Raw genomic sequence first — 20,504 nt, forward strand, 5'->3', positions numbered from 1 at the left:
ACATGACGCTGTCACTTTACCTGCCTGCACTGTAGACACAGAATATCCCACAAGGTAGCAGATATACATTTTCCCCCATTTGATTGAAAGCTCTCTTGTTGAGCTGTATGCACACAAGATGTGCACTGAGACAAACATGCAAGCAACATGAATATAAATGGTCATCGCTTTCAACCTTTGGCCTAAGTTTGAGTTTGATACACACACGAGTACGCCTCTCTGCAATTTGACACTCAAAACATGGAATGTTTACAATCTTGGTAGCATCACGAACATCCACAAATATCAAGAACATAATTATGTTACTATTCTTTTGTTGTTGTTTTTTGCCCTATTTGTTCAGAGTTGTTGTTTGTTTGTTTGTTTTTTAAGAGAGGGTGAACACTGCAGAGGTTTGTAATGCTCTCTTCACCAAAACTAGTTCGACAGTAGTCTTCTAAAAGTCCATCACTCCAAAGTCACAGCTCCTCTCGTTACACGTAGCACACTAAGAACAAGGACATTTATGAAGGCATCAACCAACCACACCTACAATGTAATGTCACACTCCATCAAAATACTCGGGTAAGAATCTTGCTGACAGGGGAGAGATGGTCAAGAAAGTTGCTTTATCAATACATATGTGCTGAATGAAGTGCGACGTACTAAAAATGATGTTCACTTTCAATTTGATGTCTTGACAGTCTTGACCTCCCGACTAGATTTTTTTTTTCTCAATGTGACCGAGAAGTGACTGCTGGTATCCAAGAAACAAGAATATTTTATTACTGTTTATAGGGTATGTTTTTGTTTTTATTTTGTTTTTTTCTGCACCTTTAAGCAGCTCTTGCAAGTTTAAATGAATGGTATTTGCATGTTTAAAGGCATCACCTCCTAAACATTTCTTTCTATCTCTCTCACTCTCACATGCACACATGCACTAACACACACACAGATAACAAAGCCATTTTCACAGTGCAAATGTGCTGGGAGCATTGACAGTTTCCCTCAGAATTTACAGACTACAGGCGGATTATGGGTACTTGGCATGGTTATCTGGTCTCTCAAAGTTCTACATCATTAAATAAATGAGTAACATAAATAGAACAAGGGGGAAAGCTTTTAACAAAAAAAAAAAAAAAAAAAAATGAGATACCATGAGCATGTGCTAATGGATCAAGATCTTATCATGAACAGGTGTCTGTGCACCTTGGGTGGTAGTTCCGACGTATCCATCCACCTTTGGCGGGCATTCAGTTTTGAAAGTTGACAACAGGTGAGCACTAGTGACTCTGCATTACACAATAATGCCAAATCACATTCTCACAATTCAGCTCCTGAAAGAATGAAACAGCTGGTGATATATATATGACACAACAATGATTCTCGATATACCGGACACTCTACTTTTACCCCATTCTTGCACAATCAAATAATTTTGTGTTGCAATTTCCACAGTCACTGACATATTCAATCTCAATTTGGAGCGTTCCATCGCACTGCTGCTACAACCACCACCAACGACAATAAAGATTTTCTGCCGCTGCTGTCACAGAAACTCTTTTTGACAGGGAGAACAGCCACAAGAGGAATAAAAAGTGTCATCTATTCAGAACGATCACTACCTTCCCCCCAAGATGTGCCAATACACACCTGATAATCAGACTTTTCCACTGACATCATATAAAAAGGAAAAGAAAGAAAGAAAGAAAGGAAGAAAGAAAGAAAGAAAGAATAACAAACAAACATGGATCACACAGGGGTGTCCAAGACTGATAAATACAGACAAGAATGCGTATGGAAACGAAACAATGGGACTGAGGAAGGTATGATATGTTAGCTGGGTGGGTAGCTTTCTGTTGGTTTGACGTAGATCCCCTCAACAGCCCTCCACTGGTTGGCGCTGCTAAGCGACGACATAGCACACACCTCCTTTTGTCCGTGGATGGGTCTCCCGTACGTATTGCTGGACACCGTGAGGTAGCTAAAATCAACACAAACACAAACAGAAAAAAAGACATTCCATCAGGATGTTATAACACACAGTGGATAGCCATATAAAATGTTCTGCCAAAGAGAGACATAGTTCTAAGTTAAAGGTGTGCCATAAAAATGACACATAATGATTATGTAATATAAGTTACAAGGATATGAAATGAATGTGAAGAACACACACATCCATTTTGAACACCGACTGCATTGCCTAATAGTTACATTGTACCTCCTAAAACTCTACTGAACCAACCATTTTATTGCAAACAAAAAATTGAAGTCCATCTCACACATTCCCAGCTCTCTAATTACATATGGTTTCCTAAGCAAGCTCTGAAATATACATGTCTATATACCATAGTTGCCCGGGTATGAATAACACCCCAATATCAATCACATCTCTAATCTTGCCATTTAAAAAAAAAAAATAATAATAAATAAATAAATAAAATAGGCAATAATGTATAAATATGAGGGTGCTCCAATATATCATCAATATCTTCTTTTTTTTTCTTTTTTTAACATTTCCTTTTCCTTACTTTAGCTCTAAATACAGCACAAACGTGTCAAAAACCGTTCTATTATGCAGGTTCCTGCTCGCAAGTGCACTGTAACTGTTGGTGTCATAAGCTCTGGTATGACAACTGTACAAGCAATGCCTGTAGAGGGCAGCATACCATTACTGGCTCATACTGACTCACACTGACATGTACACGTATGACCCACTGAAGTTTAGCTCTACGGCATTATCTTTCTGGCATCCTTCATCCATCATCTTCAACTTACTTTTCTGTCACGACATGCTTGAATCGCACTGGCTCATTCCTCTTCCAGTATGTTGTTGAACACGTAACTGCCCAGTGGTCTCCTATCAAAATAAGGAAAAACAAACAACCATATAAAATATAAGCATTTTGCAGGAATGTAAACACCAAAATTCAAAACAAACCCACAAACATGGTAAGAATGACATGTGTTGCAACAACAACAAAAAAAACAACAGGTCTTATATTATTATTAATATATACCTTTAAACATACTTTATTTGTGCCAGACTATAACAGAATTTTGATATGATGAAAGAAAACAGACATTTCCGAAAACTTCGTTAAAAGCAAGAGTGCACCGTCCATTGGAAGTCAGTTTTAATTTCAACATATTCATCTGCAAAGCATTTACATCTGATGCTACCCTATAAATTTTGGAGACCATTTAGTTTAACTGTTTTCACAGAGAGCTTTAATAGGTTGCTTCTCTGTGTGTCACCGGTAGAGAGAATCTCTCCAAATGTCACACAGTTCTACTGACGTATATTATGCAGTGTGCCTAGTGATGCAATGAACTGCCATTGCTGGCCATAATACTGCCACTGCACTGCACCATTAGGTGCAGTGACAGGCCACTGTACTCAATGACAACTTTATTTGTCCATGCAAACACATACCCAATAGCCTGCCATGTTTGATTTGCACCAGATGTCAAACACCGGGTCAACCATCAAACAAAAACGCTGTGACAGCTGGGTTTAATATGAGAGCAGACGCCACGCGCAGCTTTGCTTTTCACCACCCCTTTACCAGTGCACCAATACACTCTACCACGAAACCCACACCACTGTCAAAACTATAACAGCAAGCAATGGTATAATTTGGTCGTTAAGTATTCATGGCCAAGAATCATACTGAAACTGCATGATGTGGTACTGTTAGCTTTCTCTGTTTGTCCATCATACAATCAATAGCAATTGAGCCTCTGTGATCAATATTACAAAACTCATTAAGCAAATAGTTTTGTTTAGCTTTTTGTTTTTCTTTGTCATCTCAAACATTGTAAGTCCAACAAAATCCTGCACTTATTACCAGTCTGTGAAATATAAGACATCTTTATACCGACAGTTGGGAAATTTGATTAAGATAGTATGTCATATTTCTCATACCAGTTAAAAATTAACCTCACCACACTGTGTTGACTGGCCACCTGTTCGCAACTACACAGTAAGTCCAGTCAAACAAGAAATCTAATGTTGTAAACCATATTCCTATAGGACTTGAACATAAAAATCCAAGAAGATTTAGCTAGTTCCCCTCCCTCCCCCCCCCCAAAAAAAAAAAAAAAAAAAAAAAAAAAAAAATTACTGACTGACCACTTGTTCACAGTGGCTGGTGCAAACTTGGCCAAAGAGTAAGTCTCTCTGGCATTGTAAACTATATTCCTTTATACACTTTAAATACATGCAGGCCTCGAATTAAGCGACGGCCACCAACGGCCATGGCTGTCGGTGCCCCTCTCGTTGGCCGCAATGCCTTTTTTTCCTTGATCAAAGTTAAGGCCAAAAAAATGTGCCCTTTTTCTTGTGGCCGTGGTGCCCTTTTAGAATGAAAGTTATTATTTATGACGTATAATATGCCCTTTCTCAAAGTCTACACTTCAATAAGCTTGAACAACTTTCCTGATCTCAAATATCATACCTTCAGTTCACTCGCGTCCCAATATATCTGATTCAAACTCAAAGTATCTTTCCGAGATACGAGACGACGTGTAGAAGTCTACGTACATGTACTGTACGCCCGACTGGCTTTTACCGTCCCGACTGCCTCTGCAGCGCAGTGGCCATAGAGTTACTAGCTTGGCAGCGGCGGGCCGGAGCAAGTGGTCGCAAGCCATGCTAAAAAATGCCAGGCCTGTTGGACGGCTGCGAGCATTGCCATCTCTCTCGCTCTGCATTCATAGCAAAATGGCGCCGGAAGTGCTCCAAAGCGAGCGCGGTGTACGTGTTGAGAACGTACTGTATTACAGAACCTACATCGTATTGCGTATTGCGTATGGCCTACTGCCTAACGTCGTCTGCTGCGGAGAGATCTTATACCTGCGTGCGCTGCTGGAGTGTAGCAGCACGGTCGATAGCATACAGCTCTATGGGGCATTCACATCACGTATAAACACCTAACATGCCCTTTCCAATGTGGCCTTGGTGCCCCTCTGACTGACCTAAGTGCCCAGGCCTCTTGGAAAAAGTGCCCTTTTCTAAATGGCCTTGCCCCTCCAAAATCCTAATTCGAGGCCTGTACACGAATAATTTAGTAGTGCCCCAACTTACATCAATGGGCCGTTCTTTTAACATACTGCCTCATCACATGAGTAAGCAAAAATAGACAAACACTATTAATAGTATTAAGGAGAGAAATTAACAGTTTAATCAATCTGCTGATGACAGCAGCCAAGGTGGCCTACCTTCATCTCCGACACCATCCTCCCCAAAGCAGCTGACCTCCTGGTTTTGGGAGAGGGGCGACTGGAAGTGGTGGCTGTGTGCATTGCGTTTCGTGGCTACATGGTGAAGACGGATGGTGCTACCACACTTGATGGGAGTTCTACAAGGAGAAATCAATGTGTCAATGATTTAAAGATAATAAAAAGTTTTGGTACCTCAAAAGTGTCCTTGAATTTCCTTGTCTTAGTTTGTGTTTCAGGTTAAAGTACCTTTCATATAACTAACACTGTGAGACTTACTCGCCCCAAAGTGCTCTCATGTCTTAGTAATCATGCAATTAACTGCGATCAGCAGCCCCATATGCATAGTGACCAGCAGTCCCATACGCATAGGGTAATCGGGCTTCGCATTGTAGCATTCAGGATCATGACAGATTTAGTATCGCAGGGTAAATGTCAACTTAAAATCCCATAAATTCTTCAATTTGAAGACTTACCAATTAACTTGAAGTATTGAGAACAGGCTTCGGGCAACGTTTGGTTCTGCCTATAGTCCCTTTCTGTTCGAATTGATGACTGACTGTGACTCGGTCGACAGGACCTTAGGAGAGCTACATACAGTACACTGAATACTACAGCCAGTGCACACAAATTTCAAATACATGAACGGATAAGATGTTTGTGTGCGCATGCGCTGGCCATGGTATCCAGTGTATGTAGCTCTCCCAAGGTCCTCTCGACCGAGTCACATTCAGTCATCAATTCGAACAGAAAGGGACTATTGGCAGAACCAAACGTTGTTCGAAGCCTGTTTTCAATACTTCAACTTAATTGGTAAGTCCTCAAATCGAAGAAATTTTTGGATTTTAAGTTGACATTTACCCGCGATACTAATTCTGTCATGATCCTGAATGCTACAATGCGAAGCCCCATTACGCTATGCGTATGGGGCTGCTGGTCGCAGTTAGCTATGCGTACAATGGGCTTGCACGCTGCTGGTCGCAGTCAGTGGTTTCGTACAATATTTATCGACGCTGGACAGCGTCGGCTCTGGTACGAAACCATTATTGCATGATTACTAAGACATGAGAGCACTTTGGGGCGAGTAATTCTCACAGACAACGTACTTTAACCTGAAACACAAACCAAGACAAGGAAATTCAGGGAAGCTTTTGAGGTACCAAAACTTTTTATTATCTTTAATAATAACCAAACAGAAAACAGAGAACAAAACTAGCCAGACAAATCATACATTTAGATTTAAAAAAAACATTAAGTTGCAACAACTGCATTACAATACAGAATACTATATACTATTATAGTTTCACACTACAGATGAAAATCCTTACTCCTCCTCTCCTTCCACACAATCCAAAACTGCTGAGCATTGTGGCAGATGTTTGTGTACAATGTAGTTTGAAGGAGGCATTACTGTCACATTATAAGCAGTCCATCTAATAAATGTTACACTTTGATACTTCAACAACAGCTGGATTTCACAAATTTTTATCACTTTCCAAATACAGTCAAACCTGTCTATAGCGGCCACCCAAGGGATACGGGAAAAGTGGCCTTTATAGACAGGTGGCCGCTATAGACAGGTAACATGTATCATCGTTGTATACATCTATATACAGTCAAACCTGTCTATAGCGGCCACCCAAGGGAAACGAAAAAAGTGGCCGTTATAGACAGGTGGCCGCTATGGACAGGTTATCCAACTATTTGTGTGCATTGCCTATGCATACATGTATCATCGCTGTATACATCGCATAAGTATAATATGTACTTAGTGTACATGTACATGCGTCCGTATGCACACGTGTGTTTCATGCATTGAACAATGCCAGTGTTCATGAATTGTTGCATACATTATAGTAGCATGTTGTACAGTCGTGAAGAAAGCTTAACACTAGTGCATTATTATGACTGAATAAGTGACGATTGCAGCGGTGGCGATCACTGAAAGTTGCCCATGAATGTCTGGCACGGCCACAAGTCAGAAAAACACGCTGAATTACCGGCTCTGTGGCCGCTATAGACAGGTTAAAATCTACCGCGGGAAACAAAATTTGTGGCCGCTGGCCGCGTTAGACAGGTGGCCACTATACACAGGGTCTTTAACAGGGCTTTTCTCTCGGGGGGATTTTTCAGTGGCCGCTATAGACAGGTGGCCGCTATAGACAGGTGGCCGCTACGGCAGGTTTGACTGTAATTCACTTGTGGGCTGAGCTAGTGTACACACACACACAGAGTCGAGTAACAGGCCTAACTTGATCATTCGCTGCAAGCCAAGAACATACAGTGTATTGTATGTGGAATGCTTAATGCACATAAATATTTCAGACAAAACTATGTTATTTTGATTGGGGAAGTTGATAAATTCTAATTATATGTACTAATATGTGAACTGAGATCATGCTAATCATAATTTACAACCTTTACCAACTTTATGCCACCAATGTACTCATTTAAATAAATATACTGGCTCATTGGCTCTGTTAGATCTGTGCCAATTGTGAGCATGAGGACAAAGAAACATCACTCAGGAAGGATCTATTATGCAATCTTCAAGGAAAGCCATACAATGGGTCTAAGATCATTCAAGTGAGAATTCCTCTTTACTGGCCATACAAACAGTCCAAGGGGATTCATGCGAGAATTCCTCTTTACTGGGAAGACAAAATATCATCCACAACACACGATGGCTTGCTCACAAAGCCCTTTAAGGTCTTTCAAAAGGTTTGAGCAATTGGTCCAAACAACCACAACACGCTAACCAATAACACTAAACCTAGAGACTTTCCAGAAACACGAGTAACAAATATATCCCTCTGCTGCAGTAGCAGGCACAACACAAGGATAAACACAACTGGAGTTAAAGGTACAATCCCCTTGTAGGTGCTGGGTGTAATCCTACAATCCTGGCACACAAATTAACAGAGCATTGATACTGAACAGCCTAGGAACAAGAAAATACTCATTCATAATGTTTAGGTAACACCACCATCAATGTGTCATTATTACTTTGTTGGTATCTCTGTTCATTTTTCATTAATCTACTTACCCTCTAACACAATTTTTGTCCTGTTTTCCTTTGACTTGCCAATAGCTGTTTTTATCTGTTGTAGACTCTACCGCTGTCACAGACTGCCAAGAAAGAAACAAAGTAATAATGAAAAACAAACCATCAATGCTATTGTCAACTTCTAACATTGCAACTCAGCATACAATATAGTCTGAAGCCTCTAATTTAGAAAAATCAGTTCCTTGTTTATCATGATTGGGAAATTGCTACACAATATACACACATCACTTTCCCCACACTTACTTAAAAGGAACTGCGTTATTTCTCTCATACTGTATTTTGTTTTACTTTTCTCTTTAATTTACTTTTTCAGGACAAGATTGATGTAGACGTACTCATGTAGTATATCTGAGCCCACTGCATCACTTCAAGCATTAGAATCCTACATGTATGCTCAAAACAACAATGTTTATTTGGAAAGGCAAAATGACAATGTTTATTTGGAAAGGCTAAGCCAGCAAAAATCTGAGCATATAATGCAAAAAAGTGTAAAGTAAATGTAACTTTGTCATCTAATTCATATTATGAAGTTCATCTTTTAATAATCTGTTTTTTATTCTCTTACATGTACGTTCCTTGCAGGTATTGCACTACCATTTGTCCTGACATGTAATTTTTCATTGAATAGTGCACATATCGTCGCTGGGGTGACAAGACCTCGTATCTCAAAAATGTCAAAAAAATTTTTTTTAGCTTAATGGTCAAATAATGGGTCAAGTGATGTCTTGGCCAAATCCTAACTGTCTTACTCCAAAAATGAAGCCACCATGACATGTCAAAGAGAAGGCTTTCCCATTCACTATAGTGCTTTGGCCGCCATGTTTTTTCGCTCTCCTGAACATTTGACAATTTTGAGATACGAGGTTTTGTCACCCCAGCGACGATATAGACATGTTAATTTTGCTCCATTAATTTGAAGGTGTTGTGTTATTTTTTCTTGCTATTCTTGATTTTTGTGTATGTGCCTTTTCTCTCAATTCTTCCTGCTAGTCAAGCCCTTTCAAAATCAGTCACATGGCAGCATTACATACATGTATATATAGTGCCAAAGACAAGTTGAGCTATAAAAGAATGTGCACATCATCTACAATATGCCTATTTAAAGAAATCCATGCAACAAGTGAGAGCAAGATAGGAAAATGACATGTTGAATGCCACTCAAGGGTCTTGAGAGAAGATCGTTTTCAAAATCGCACTTCCTTGTTGTGCGGATGGAGCAGCTGCATTCTCGGTATGCAGAACAAACCTCCCAGTGCCTTCACATGACTTCCTGCTTGTATGGATGTGTGATATATTCTTACTCCCATCAAGTGTTCACAGCAGGCTGCTATTACCCCTTTCTGCGCCAATGAGTCAAATTTATGTGCACAAACTTCACAAGCAAACCTACGGGCAGGTATTATGATGTGGCAAGCAGAGGGTTAATCACGTTCTCTGAGCACCTAAGTGACCCGAGACGATTTCTGCTTTATATGGATAAACCTCATGCAATATGCAGTGATGCGCAGGCCTACAGCATAAATCCTTCCCAATGGTTTGTACGATGAACTTACTGACCTGGAAATGGTCTAAACGGTTTAACTAGAATTCCAATTCCCCACCCCTCCCACATTTTGCCCCACTGACCTTGATTTATTCAGCAAAGTAATTGCTCTCACTTGGCCGCACAGAAGTCTCATTTTCATCATTACCCCCATGGACATGTTTTATCAAATACATACATGTGCTAAATAATTTGAAATTGAGATGGTGCTTTTAAAACTACTTCAAAGCACTTCCAAATGTTTAGTGGCTGTTTGAGAATATTGATTCACAGTTGAAATAGTGTATACACCCAAGCAACCTAAATGAAAGTTGTCACTTTCTACAATCTCAGTTCTCATACTCAAGACCCCTAACAATATCCCTAAAAGCAAGTCATGTTGCATAAATACAAGATACAAGACAAGCACTTACCCGACTGCCCAAGACAAGTGAAAATCAAAGTCGGGCAAGTGATCTGGAACAATTTGAAATTCTGCTTGCCAGACCAGGCAAGTGGTTTAAAAAATAAAATAATAATAATAAGTTATGTAGCACCCTGACAAATAGCTATCAGATTTAAACATACTTGTATTGTTGTAAACAATTCATTCACAAAATTGTTGTCAAGAGCTACCATAGTATACATCCATCATGTACTCCAGAAGGGCAATGGATACAGTCAGGAGTATGGGTTTAGTCTCAGGATTTTGGATTTTAAACTTTCTTCTTTCCTGCAGTAGGAATCATTCTCATTAACAATAATTCTGTAATGAGTTTAAAATCATTCTAAAGGCAGGTATAATTGCTTCTCATGCAGTAGCTTCTGTCCACTTTGCAAAATTAACACTACTGGTATTCATATTACGGCTTCATGGAAGAATTATAAAATGACCCCACTGTAATGCAACAGAACAGCTATTTTTTTATTTTTTTTTTTTCCTGACAGGATTTTATACAGTACATCACACTTGCAATATTACCAGTATCTGCTTTCTAATACAGTGTGAATTGTTCTTTCTTGCATGTATCATCGGTAAGATTGACAAAAGATCTTCAACCCCTAAATGATGTCCAAAGTAAAATTGAACTAACATAGTGGATATCTCACCTGTTGACCACTCCCTGAGCCATAGTGGATGTCGTGTGAATGTAATCTGACATTGTATTTACTATTAATGAGTTTGACGGTTGAGCCGCAGGTCACATACTCGTAGTCCATTTTTTCTGTGCAAAGTAAAAAGGAAAGCACATTTCATGCACAAATAGAAAAATGGCCCTTTCTGGTAAATGTCATACATCAACATTGTGTTAACAACAAATAAATACATAGTAGGCCCTACTACACTTTAGTGCCAGGTGAATTTCAGTGAATTTCACTTGTTTATAAGTTTGTGAATAAGATAATTTTTGTGTGTGGTGTGTTTAATGTTTTAAAGTAAAGATTCCTGTTCGCTTGCTTTTTTTCATGGTGCTATCCGGTACATGTACTTTTCAGTTCATTTGAAAACAAAATGCATGCAGACTTCCACTACGGTATATACTACATCTTCATTTCTTGTCAAGCAATACCAAATGGCATATTCACACACTCAAACATCTTTGCCTTGGGACACATACAACTTGTAGATGGCTAGCACAAATGTGGATACTGAAACTTCAAACTGGAAAACGAGATGACTAGCACAAATGTGGTGGGTACTGAAACTTCAAACTCGAAAAGGGTACAACTTCAACATGGTAAAATACATGTTGTAGGTGACACAGCTGTAGGTTACAGATTGTAGACCCCCCCCAAAAAAAAAAAAAAAAAAAATTAAAAAATTAAAAAAGAGGAAGCATATTTCATGTGCAGATAAATAGGACGAGCTCCTTTCGCACAAGCGTCCTGTTGTATCCAGCACACGCAGCGCGCAAGCCATGCAATAAAACGCTATGTACATAAATCTCCTCCAATGCGCGCGCAAGCTCACTCTGAAAATCTCATGTGCAGCTTGCATGGATTGCATGCTGTCGAACTGTCTGCGCTGGATGCCGCGGGACACTTGTACGAAAGGCGCCCAAAGGCTGGAGGAATTCACAAAGAAAGTGAACCCATAATATTTACAAAGTGATTAGCATGCTGACAAATTTGAGTACTAGTAAAAGTACCCACCAAGTTTACATGTATCAGTGGAAAAAAGGGTCCAGTAATTTGGTTTTATTGTATTAAATGCTCAAGATCAGGTTTAATATTTTTGATATTAATTTTTTCTTTGCGAATATTTGTAAAGTGATGTCAGATTCAGACTTCTTTCAGTTTCATGTGTTCATCCCTATAGCTAAACTAATGACTATGACTCAATGAGGCTGATTCGTGATATTCGAGCAAGGAGAGGTGAAAGCTGCAGATACATTGTAGATCCTATAGCATGTGCCATTAAAAATTTCGAGTCTGATTAGGCCGATTGGTGCGACAGCAATGCATTGAGTGAACTTCTGACGCCTGTGCTTCGGTGGTGGGTCGCTGCACATCAGTTGATTAAAACTCATTTGTCAAAACGAACAGACTAAATTTTTTTCTTCTTTTCATCGTGGCTGGAGACTGGAAATGTCCTGATTACTGATTGATGTGTGTCACAGTGTGTAACAAAAAATCACTGTGCGAACTTGCGGGAACTGCGACAATAATCAATGTAGACCATGTCTATATCAGATGTGAGATGGATAGAGCCCTTAAAGGTGAAAAGGATGCCTCATGAGCATCCCAGGCCAGGGGCCTCATGAGCTGGGCCAGGCCCAAGGGTGCTCGTGATGAGGCGAGGGGGAGAGCAGTAAACCTTGCTGAGCAGGCAGGAGCCCCTCTAAATCTGAGCAGAATTCCCTTTCCCCGACTGATAATTATGTGTAAGGAGAGGACGCGGGTGAGGCATAGTGTCAAATGCCAGTAATGATAATGACCCTTGCCTTGGCCTTAGTCTTCGACCTTTTTGTACCGGTATCCTATGTCAGCTCAGGGACAGGGAGCTGGGAGTCAAGGTCAGTCCAGTTCGGGAAACCCACTCACAAGGGGGGCCCCTCCTTGTAAGTAACCCGTCCCCCTTATAAGTAACCCCGTCCCCCTTATAAGTAACCCCCGGGGCACCCCTTATAAGGAGTCTCCACGCTTTTTCGCAATGCAACGCGAAAATGAAAGGACTGCGGCAATTCGCTTGATTATGTCCATAAAGCTTCACAAGTTTCCTAGTTACTCACGAAATTTGAGCACTCAAGCATTGCCGCGCCGCCGCGCCTGGCGACACTCACGCCAGTAATCGCTCGTATTTCAGCATTCGCATGGGTCGTTTGACATCGCATTTAAATCCATGATTTTAGATATGATGCCTCAAACCGATTTTGCTCAAATTTCGTGAGTAACTAGGAAACTTGTGAAGCTTTATGGACATAATCAAGCGAATTGTCGCAGTCCTTTCATTTTCGCGTTGCATTGCAAAAAAGCGTGGAGACTCCTTATAAGGGGTGCCCCGGGGGTTACTTATAAGGGGGACGGGGTTACTTATAAGGGGGACGGGTTACTTATAAGGAGGGGCCCCCCTTGTGAGTGGGTTTCCCGAACTGAGTCCGAGTCCGCTTGTAACGTTGATATTAAGATCATGATGTAACGTTACAGTTTTAATTAAAAAGCTTAATCAATCTTTTTAGTCTACATAAATTTACTGATACTCTACATTGTACTTCTAATGTCTACATCCATGGGGTACCCACCCAGAAACGTATAATTCAATCATAAAAAGAAGGAAAGAAAGCGAAAAAGTACTGCTAGGCATACCTGCTTCTGTCCATGATCTGCCGTTTTCAGCCAAGAGTATCAGAAAAAATGCCACAAGGCTGCACAGAATATCTGTAACAGTGGGCGCCATTACGACCTGAAGAATCGCTTCACTGATTCTACGAAGATCGACGACAGAAACGCAGTGATGAGACAAATTTTGTCATCAAAGAGAAGAAAGTAAATCAAGCCGTGATGTCTCAGCAGACAGACAGTTGGTAACGAGCTCCCAGCAGCACACACATGTGGTTAGTACGTTTCCTTTTCGCATGTGTACAGGGCGGCGGCAGCTCTAGCGCTAGCTGCATACAGGGACGGGATGTCGACGTGTATCATGTAGTGATGTGTGAGTAACCAAAGCAGTTTCACATGAGCTTACTATCCAATGAGACAAACGTACGTATCCGGATACGGGCGGTCCAGCTGGGCACTGCAAGTTTACTTTTCCCACAGGAAGTTTGCAATGGAATGAGAATGGTGCATAGTCCTTTCTTCATTCACTCTGGTCCGATACACAGAACTCCTAGTTTCTTCATGCGTGAAACAGGATCAACAAAACCTATTTTGTGATAAATATAGCTACTTGAAGACAAGTATAACAGAAGATAAACGTTGTGCTTATGTTCATGCATGCATTTGTGTGGGTGATTGGGTTTATGCGTGTATTTATGCCTATATAGTTTTATAACATTTTTCCTATAACTGACATTTCTCTATAATGATGTGATCTTGTTCAAGCTTCATAATAATAATAATAATAATAATAATAATAGTGGCTACTTGTATAGCGCACAGGTCCACTTTTCAGTGCTCATGGCGCTTCAAAAATGAAAAAAAATATACATTTACATGCATATACATATCCAAACATTTCAACAAAGAAAAAAATGGTAAACAAAAGCAAATATATACCAAATAAAGAATACAACATATATCAATTAAAAATACAATATCAATCCAATATTAATGACATACAGCAATTACAGTCCTCAGTATGAAAGGAACAGATAAGTTTTAAGTTTGGATTTGAATGACTCTGTAGATGACAGTTCCCTTAACTGAAGAGGTAACTGATTCCACAATTTTGGTCCCATAACGGAAAAAGCACGATCGCCATACCCATGTTTTACTCTGGGTGTTTGGAGTAAGAATGCATCTGATGATGAACGTAGCCTTCGTGTCGGATTGTATTTTTGAACAGAATTACTTATGTATATTGGGGAAAAAGAATGAACTGAATGATGTACTAATAACAGAATCTTGAAAATAATCCTTTTTTCTACAGGTAACCAATGTAAGGAACGGAGAACTGGTGACATGGAATCAAACTTATTAGTAAAAGTTAACAGTCGGGCAGCAGAATTTTGCAACCGTTGAAGTTTTGTGACATACAAAAAGAAAGAAAAAAAGAAAAACATTACAGAGAATAGATAGTAACTGCACTGCATCATCTGATTAGTGGCTAGGGCTTGTTTAATCTTTTATTATTATTATTATTATTATTATGCAAAAGTGTATTTTTATAGCTTTTAATTCGCGGTGATTCAAAACTAAGCACATAAAAAACACGGCATCTGAAAGGCGTACTGATTTTGCGGTGCTACGTTACAAAATACACTTTCGACAATATCAAAGGAAATCGAAATACCCCGAACAATATGGTGTCACAGTTTTCAGAATGTCTAATTCACTGGAGCAGTATACACACATAAATTACAGGGGCGTCACCAGCCTTTTTTTTTTTCAAGGGGGTGTGCGTTTATATTTCTGGTTTCACTTCCAGGTTTCTACGAGGTTTCATCAGCTAACAAGCATTAAAAAAAAGGCCTTCATCGCAACTTTCTGATTCCACCTCAGGATGCATTCGCACCAACGCACCCCTACCCCCTGGTGACGTCCATGAATTAATTATCATAACAGGCTGCAGAGTGTGGATATTAGTTTTCTCTGAAAAGTTCTTCACAAGCTATTCCATCATTTTCATCGTTGTACTGCATACAGTTCAATGCATGCACCACTGTGATAAATTTGGCATTTATTCATCGTTGCTTCGTCGGGCAAGCCACATGGGCAAGTTTTATGTTCGCTCAGTAGAAACAACTTTTGGTATAGACCTATTGGGGAAAACACTGAAGGTTGCCTAACTTAACAATTAGAATCAGTTTTCTTAATATATCTAATCATCCTTAAATAATCAATTATTCATGCCAATTCATAATAAATAAAGATTCCACTCAGTGAGTTATGTCAACATTGTTATCAATCTACGATAGGAAAATATTATCCTTGCTGGACTGAGATTTTCAACACAGTACAATAAACGTTCTTTTTCCGGGTAGGTAGGTATTAAACACAGACCGGGATTTGACTTCCAAGATTCAATTCAATCCTTTTCTTTTCTTTTCTTTTCTTTTCTTTTCTTTTCTTTTCTTTTTTTTTCTTTTCTTTTCTTTTCTTTTCTTTTCTTTTCTTTTCTTTTCTTTTCTTTTCTTTTTTCTTCTTTTCTTTTCTTTTCTTTTCTTTTCTTTTCTTTTCTTTTCTTTTCTTTTCTTTTCTTTTCTTTTCTTTTCTTTTCTTTTTTTCTTTTCTTTTCTTTTCTTTTCATAAGCCCCTGAAAAAAAAAAACATATATCAAACCAGTGATGACTAACAAAGGAGTTCTAATGCAACGAGCAACCATGTGTAACCATATTATCATATTACAATATTCTTACTTTTCACACCCGCACATTTTCAACTAAAGAAAGAAATTTACTGACATTTAAAATAGACTGTGACATCGGGACCTAATATGCACGAACGAAGCAGTCATTGAAAGAAGTGTTAGACACCAGTCATACGTACTGAATTGCACCTGGAAAAGAAAATGCAGCCGATATTATTGGCGATACACTCCTTCCACCATGTGTTTGCGCACGTTTCTCGTGCGATCGACTTTATAGGTATTGATCGGTCCGGCGAAACGACAATTGCCGGTATTGAGAGCAATTTGATTTCAATGTAATTTTACAATGTAAGCCCATTTTTATTCATCTTATCGTTGTAAAATATTATTTTTTACACCAACTAGATTAATTTTGACTCTCTTTGAAGGTATTTTAGTTTTTTATATATCATGAAGGTGAAACTGCATAGAATTTAAAGCCCTGACCTTCTGTCAACAAAAATCGTGGGGATAGCTTTTGCTTTTGGCAACCAAGGGGCTTCGTTTCAACACGTCATCGATCACGACACACCCCTTTTGAGGACAGCCACTCGCGAGCGCGCTATTTTGACTAGACTGGACACAAGACAAGGCAAGGGGGTTCGTTTGTTTCGCGGAACCGGTCGTGACCAGTTCGCTACGTTTCCTCCCAGGTCAGTCATAGCTTTTCCTCCTCGCTGGACATTAGTGGACAGCAAATAACCAGGGAGGTAAAAATAGCCAAACATAATATTACGATCGATGTACATATGTACTAGTATTTGCAAGGTTCGAGGCCCTTTATCATCGTTGGTATATTCAATAGATCTCTCACCGCTTTCTCTCACTCTGTCTCCCTCGCTTAGGGCTCCGATCTATTTTCGTTTCTCATTGTATTCACGCGCCACATTCATTTCAGTGTTTACTGTCGATTACAGTTGTACGCTGTGTGCGTTATATAGGCATATAGAGATATCATATTGACGTGTTATATGTAGGCCTACATTATGTAGGGCCTATTTCCAGGGAGGTGTATCTCAGTGGTCATACGTAGTTGTCATATCACTGTGGATAATTATGTACACTAAAGTGGGAGTAGTGTCCACTTCACAGCGTAAAATACTTACTGACTACGCCAGGCTGACGATGGACTGGATTCAGGTAGATTTATACAGGTGTATGCCTTGTAGTTGTTTCCTTCCTAATCCGTGAGTCCATTCAGCGTCGAGTCAAGGTCGTGGGGGTCAATTGTCACCTGATATAGAGTTGGATGTGTCAGTCAGGTGACCCCCTAGTCATGTTAAAGTCACAGTCCGGGTCTGGTTAAGGTCGTGAGGTACAGTAGATAGGAGGGGAAGTTAAAACCAACCATCCCCCCAAACCAAATCCCACTACAGTCTCCCCCGTTTTATTAAATAGGAGGAGCCCCCGTACTGTGATTAACAAACCCAAATTAAATCCCATAAAAATCGCCTTAAACTATGTCTACATAAAACATCCCACAAACAGGGGGAATTCACGTCCAACCGTGGACAACTATAAAAACAGTTAACAAATTATAAACACTGGGAACAGAACGTCCCTATTCAACACTAAGCAAACACTGGCTTGGGCAACAACAATGACCCAAATACTCAACAACAGTGAAACATTTTAATCACTCCTGTTGATTTATAATTGTCATCCCGGACTATGATTTAGTCCCCTGTTTTTTTTTCTTTGCTTTGCTTGCAAACTCTAACAATAATTGGAGACCAAGGTCCCCTCGGCATCCAGAGGTTTTCCCTACATTACAAAAACCAAATTTGCTCTAAAAATACACCGCATTATCCAAAATAAAACGGGGATTACCTGATTATTTTTGCCACAAATGCAATTAAGCATGTACAAAATTGTCTCCCATAAGAAATGGAATAAAAACAATAACACAATATAAATAAATACCTCTGGAACCGACTTCCACTTAATCGGAGGCCTATATGCATAGCACCTCTGGTATCTGCCGCCAGATTAGCGGGGTCCAGACAATGGGATGGCATTGTCCTGGCTGGTGGCATCAATGCCCTGTGCCACCTGCTCGCTCCTACCCTCTGCCACCAATACAACTCTAGCAAAAGCTGACTTAGTGGGACACCCGCCGAGACATTTCATTATTCAGCTCCCATACGGGAAACCGCTGTGTTGAAACTGAAGTAGGCATGTGGAAACGCCTTCCTCCACGCCACTGCTTCAGTTGCAGCCGGCTGGCAGCAATGGATGTGGACCCGCTGGTGATGGGAGCAATGCTCTAGCTGCCCATACCAATTCAGTGGAATTGGTGACTGTGGGATCCACACACCCAGTAGGAGGATCCAATTCTGGAGTCCTTCTTGGGCTATGAAGGTCTTGGGCGGACATGATGATCCAGCCCCACCTCCTAAGATTGCATTGGTCCTGGAGTCGCACATTGGCACTTGAAGGCGATCCAATGTCAATGCTGTAACATGCAGGACTTGTCGCATGTATCCCCCGTCACCTCCCACCTGGGTCCCACACCATCCTTGTTTTATCCCTTGGCTCTATGCCAGTGGATATCCACTCACCAGGAGTTGCAAAACTTGCATCTCCCTTCTGTGTGTCCTTCCACCTCTCCCATGGTAATTGGATGGTATTGGGAGGGTCATCTGGGACCGACAGAAGAACTTCACTCGGGTCAGCAGGAGTGGTTTCCAACTTATCAGGCTCAGAGCTCTGATGTGGGTTCCCATGGTCTTCATCACACAGATCCTCCACAGTGGATCCATCAGGGTTAAGACTCTCCTGCGTTCCCACCGTTACAAGTGAAATGAAGTTGCCAGTCAAATAACTTGAGCTGGCAGCTTCTTCCTCAATGTTATCTGTAGCTAGAGCTGTATGATTGATATTTTCTGCAAATTCCATGAACTCGCGAAAATAATTCAACAGCTCTGAGTCTTTGATTGACTTAACCTTAGGGGAGCGAGATTGATTCACAACCCTCGACTCCTGAGCTTGGGGAACAGCAACCTTGATCTCTTCAGGTGCCATATCCCCCAGCTTTTCTAATCCTTCTTGGGACTGGCCAACTCCTGCTCGGGCCAGGGAGTGGCCTCCTCCTCTGGCCCGCTGTCGTTTGACAGCTCCTCTTCTATAGCCATTTTCTTGTCCATCTCCGGACAGTCCTGTTTGGAGTGACCAAATTCCCCGCAAAGATCGCACAGATAGCAGCTGGGGTCAGCTGCGGATGGGGTGGTAGGTGGACTGCTCGAGAGCGCTTTGGCTACATTAGCTGACAGCTGATTTACAGTGTCCTGGAGAGAAACAAACTTCTGCTCTAGGCTCTGTATTCGCTGCCCCACACTTGGCGTCGGTCCCTCAGGTGTGGCATGCTGCTCAATCTCAACCTTATCAAGCTCACCAGAACGTTGACAGGGAGACCTTGGACAAACATCTACCTGGCGGCCACCTGCCTCTGCAGGTTGGGAAGTATCCCAACGTACAGAAGCACTGCACACTTCCCTGTGACTGCGAATTCCTTGAGAAGCCTGTCCCAATACCGCATGTCGGGAGTATACCAGCCAGGTGACTAACTCCAACGCAGCTTCCACTGTCTTGGGTTTCGAACTAAGAGCAGACAAGCCTGCTTCCTGTTTGCGACAACCCTGACAAAAACGGACAACAGCTTGGCGCTGGACGAGGGGCTCTGGTACTCCTGGAAATGCTTTATTAGCAAGAGATACCACTCTCCTTGACCATTCTAAGGTGGTTTCATCCTCAGACTGTTTGGCCCGGGAGAATTCCATCTGAACCATTTCAGGTGGATCGGTAGCACCAAACTGCTTCTCCATGCACAGCACCAATTCCTGGTAACTAGCAAGAGGGTTTCTCTCAAGGAGCATCCGGTAGTGATCGCTCCCTTGCCCCTTCAGGCACCACCACATTTGGTCGCGTCGCTGCATGGGCGACCACCCACTCTCGTCTGCGAAAGCGGTGAATTTAGCATGGAAGGCTCCCCAATTTCCCTTCCCGTCAAATGATATTAACCTGGGCAAGGATGGGAGCTTCCCCACTTCCTGAGAGGTATTCCACCCACTCAGACTCATGTTTGCTAAATCTCGCCAGCTAGAATGCAGCACCCCATAGCGGGTTGATCTCTCCACATAAGGTTTTGGGATTGAGCTGTCCCCTGTGAACTGAGGTGCAGAGTAACTATACCACTGCTCCTC

At 41.0% G+C, this 20,504-nt stretch overlaps 1 protein-coding gene across 1 annotated transcript; it reads right to left on the minus strand.

Moving 5' to 3' along the window:
• Window positions 1-1,728: 1,728 nt before the first annotated feature.
• On the minus strand, window positions 1,729-18,333 carry LOC140239972 (stromal cell-derived factor 2-like). Its single transcript, XM_072319784.1, has 7 exons — window positions 17,409-18,333; window positions 13,599-14,039; window positions 10,902-11,017; window positions 8,249-8,331; window positions 5,203-5,342; window positions 2,758-2,839; window positions 1,729-1,963 (listed from the first exon to the last, which is right to left on the minus strand). Exons 2-7 carry the CDS (start codon window positions 13,687-13,689, stop codon window positions 1,816-1,818), a joined length of 660 nt encoding a protein of 219 aa, XP_072175885.1. The 5' UTR covers window positions 13,690-14,039; window positions 17,409-18,333; the 3' UTR covers window positions 1,729-1,815.
• Window positions 18,334-20,504: the final 2,171 nt, after the last annotated feature.

This window comes from Diadema setosum, chromosome 16, assembly GCF_964275005.1.
Source record: "Diadema setosum chromosome 16, eeDiaSeto1, whole genome shotgun sequence".
NCBI lineage: Eukaryota > Metazoa > Echinodermata > Echinoidea > Diadematoida > Diadematidae > Diadema > Diadema setosum.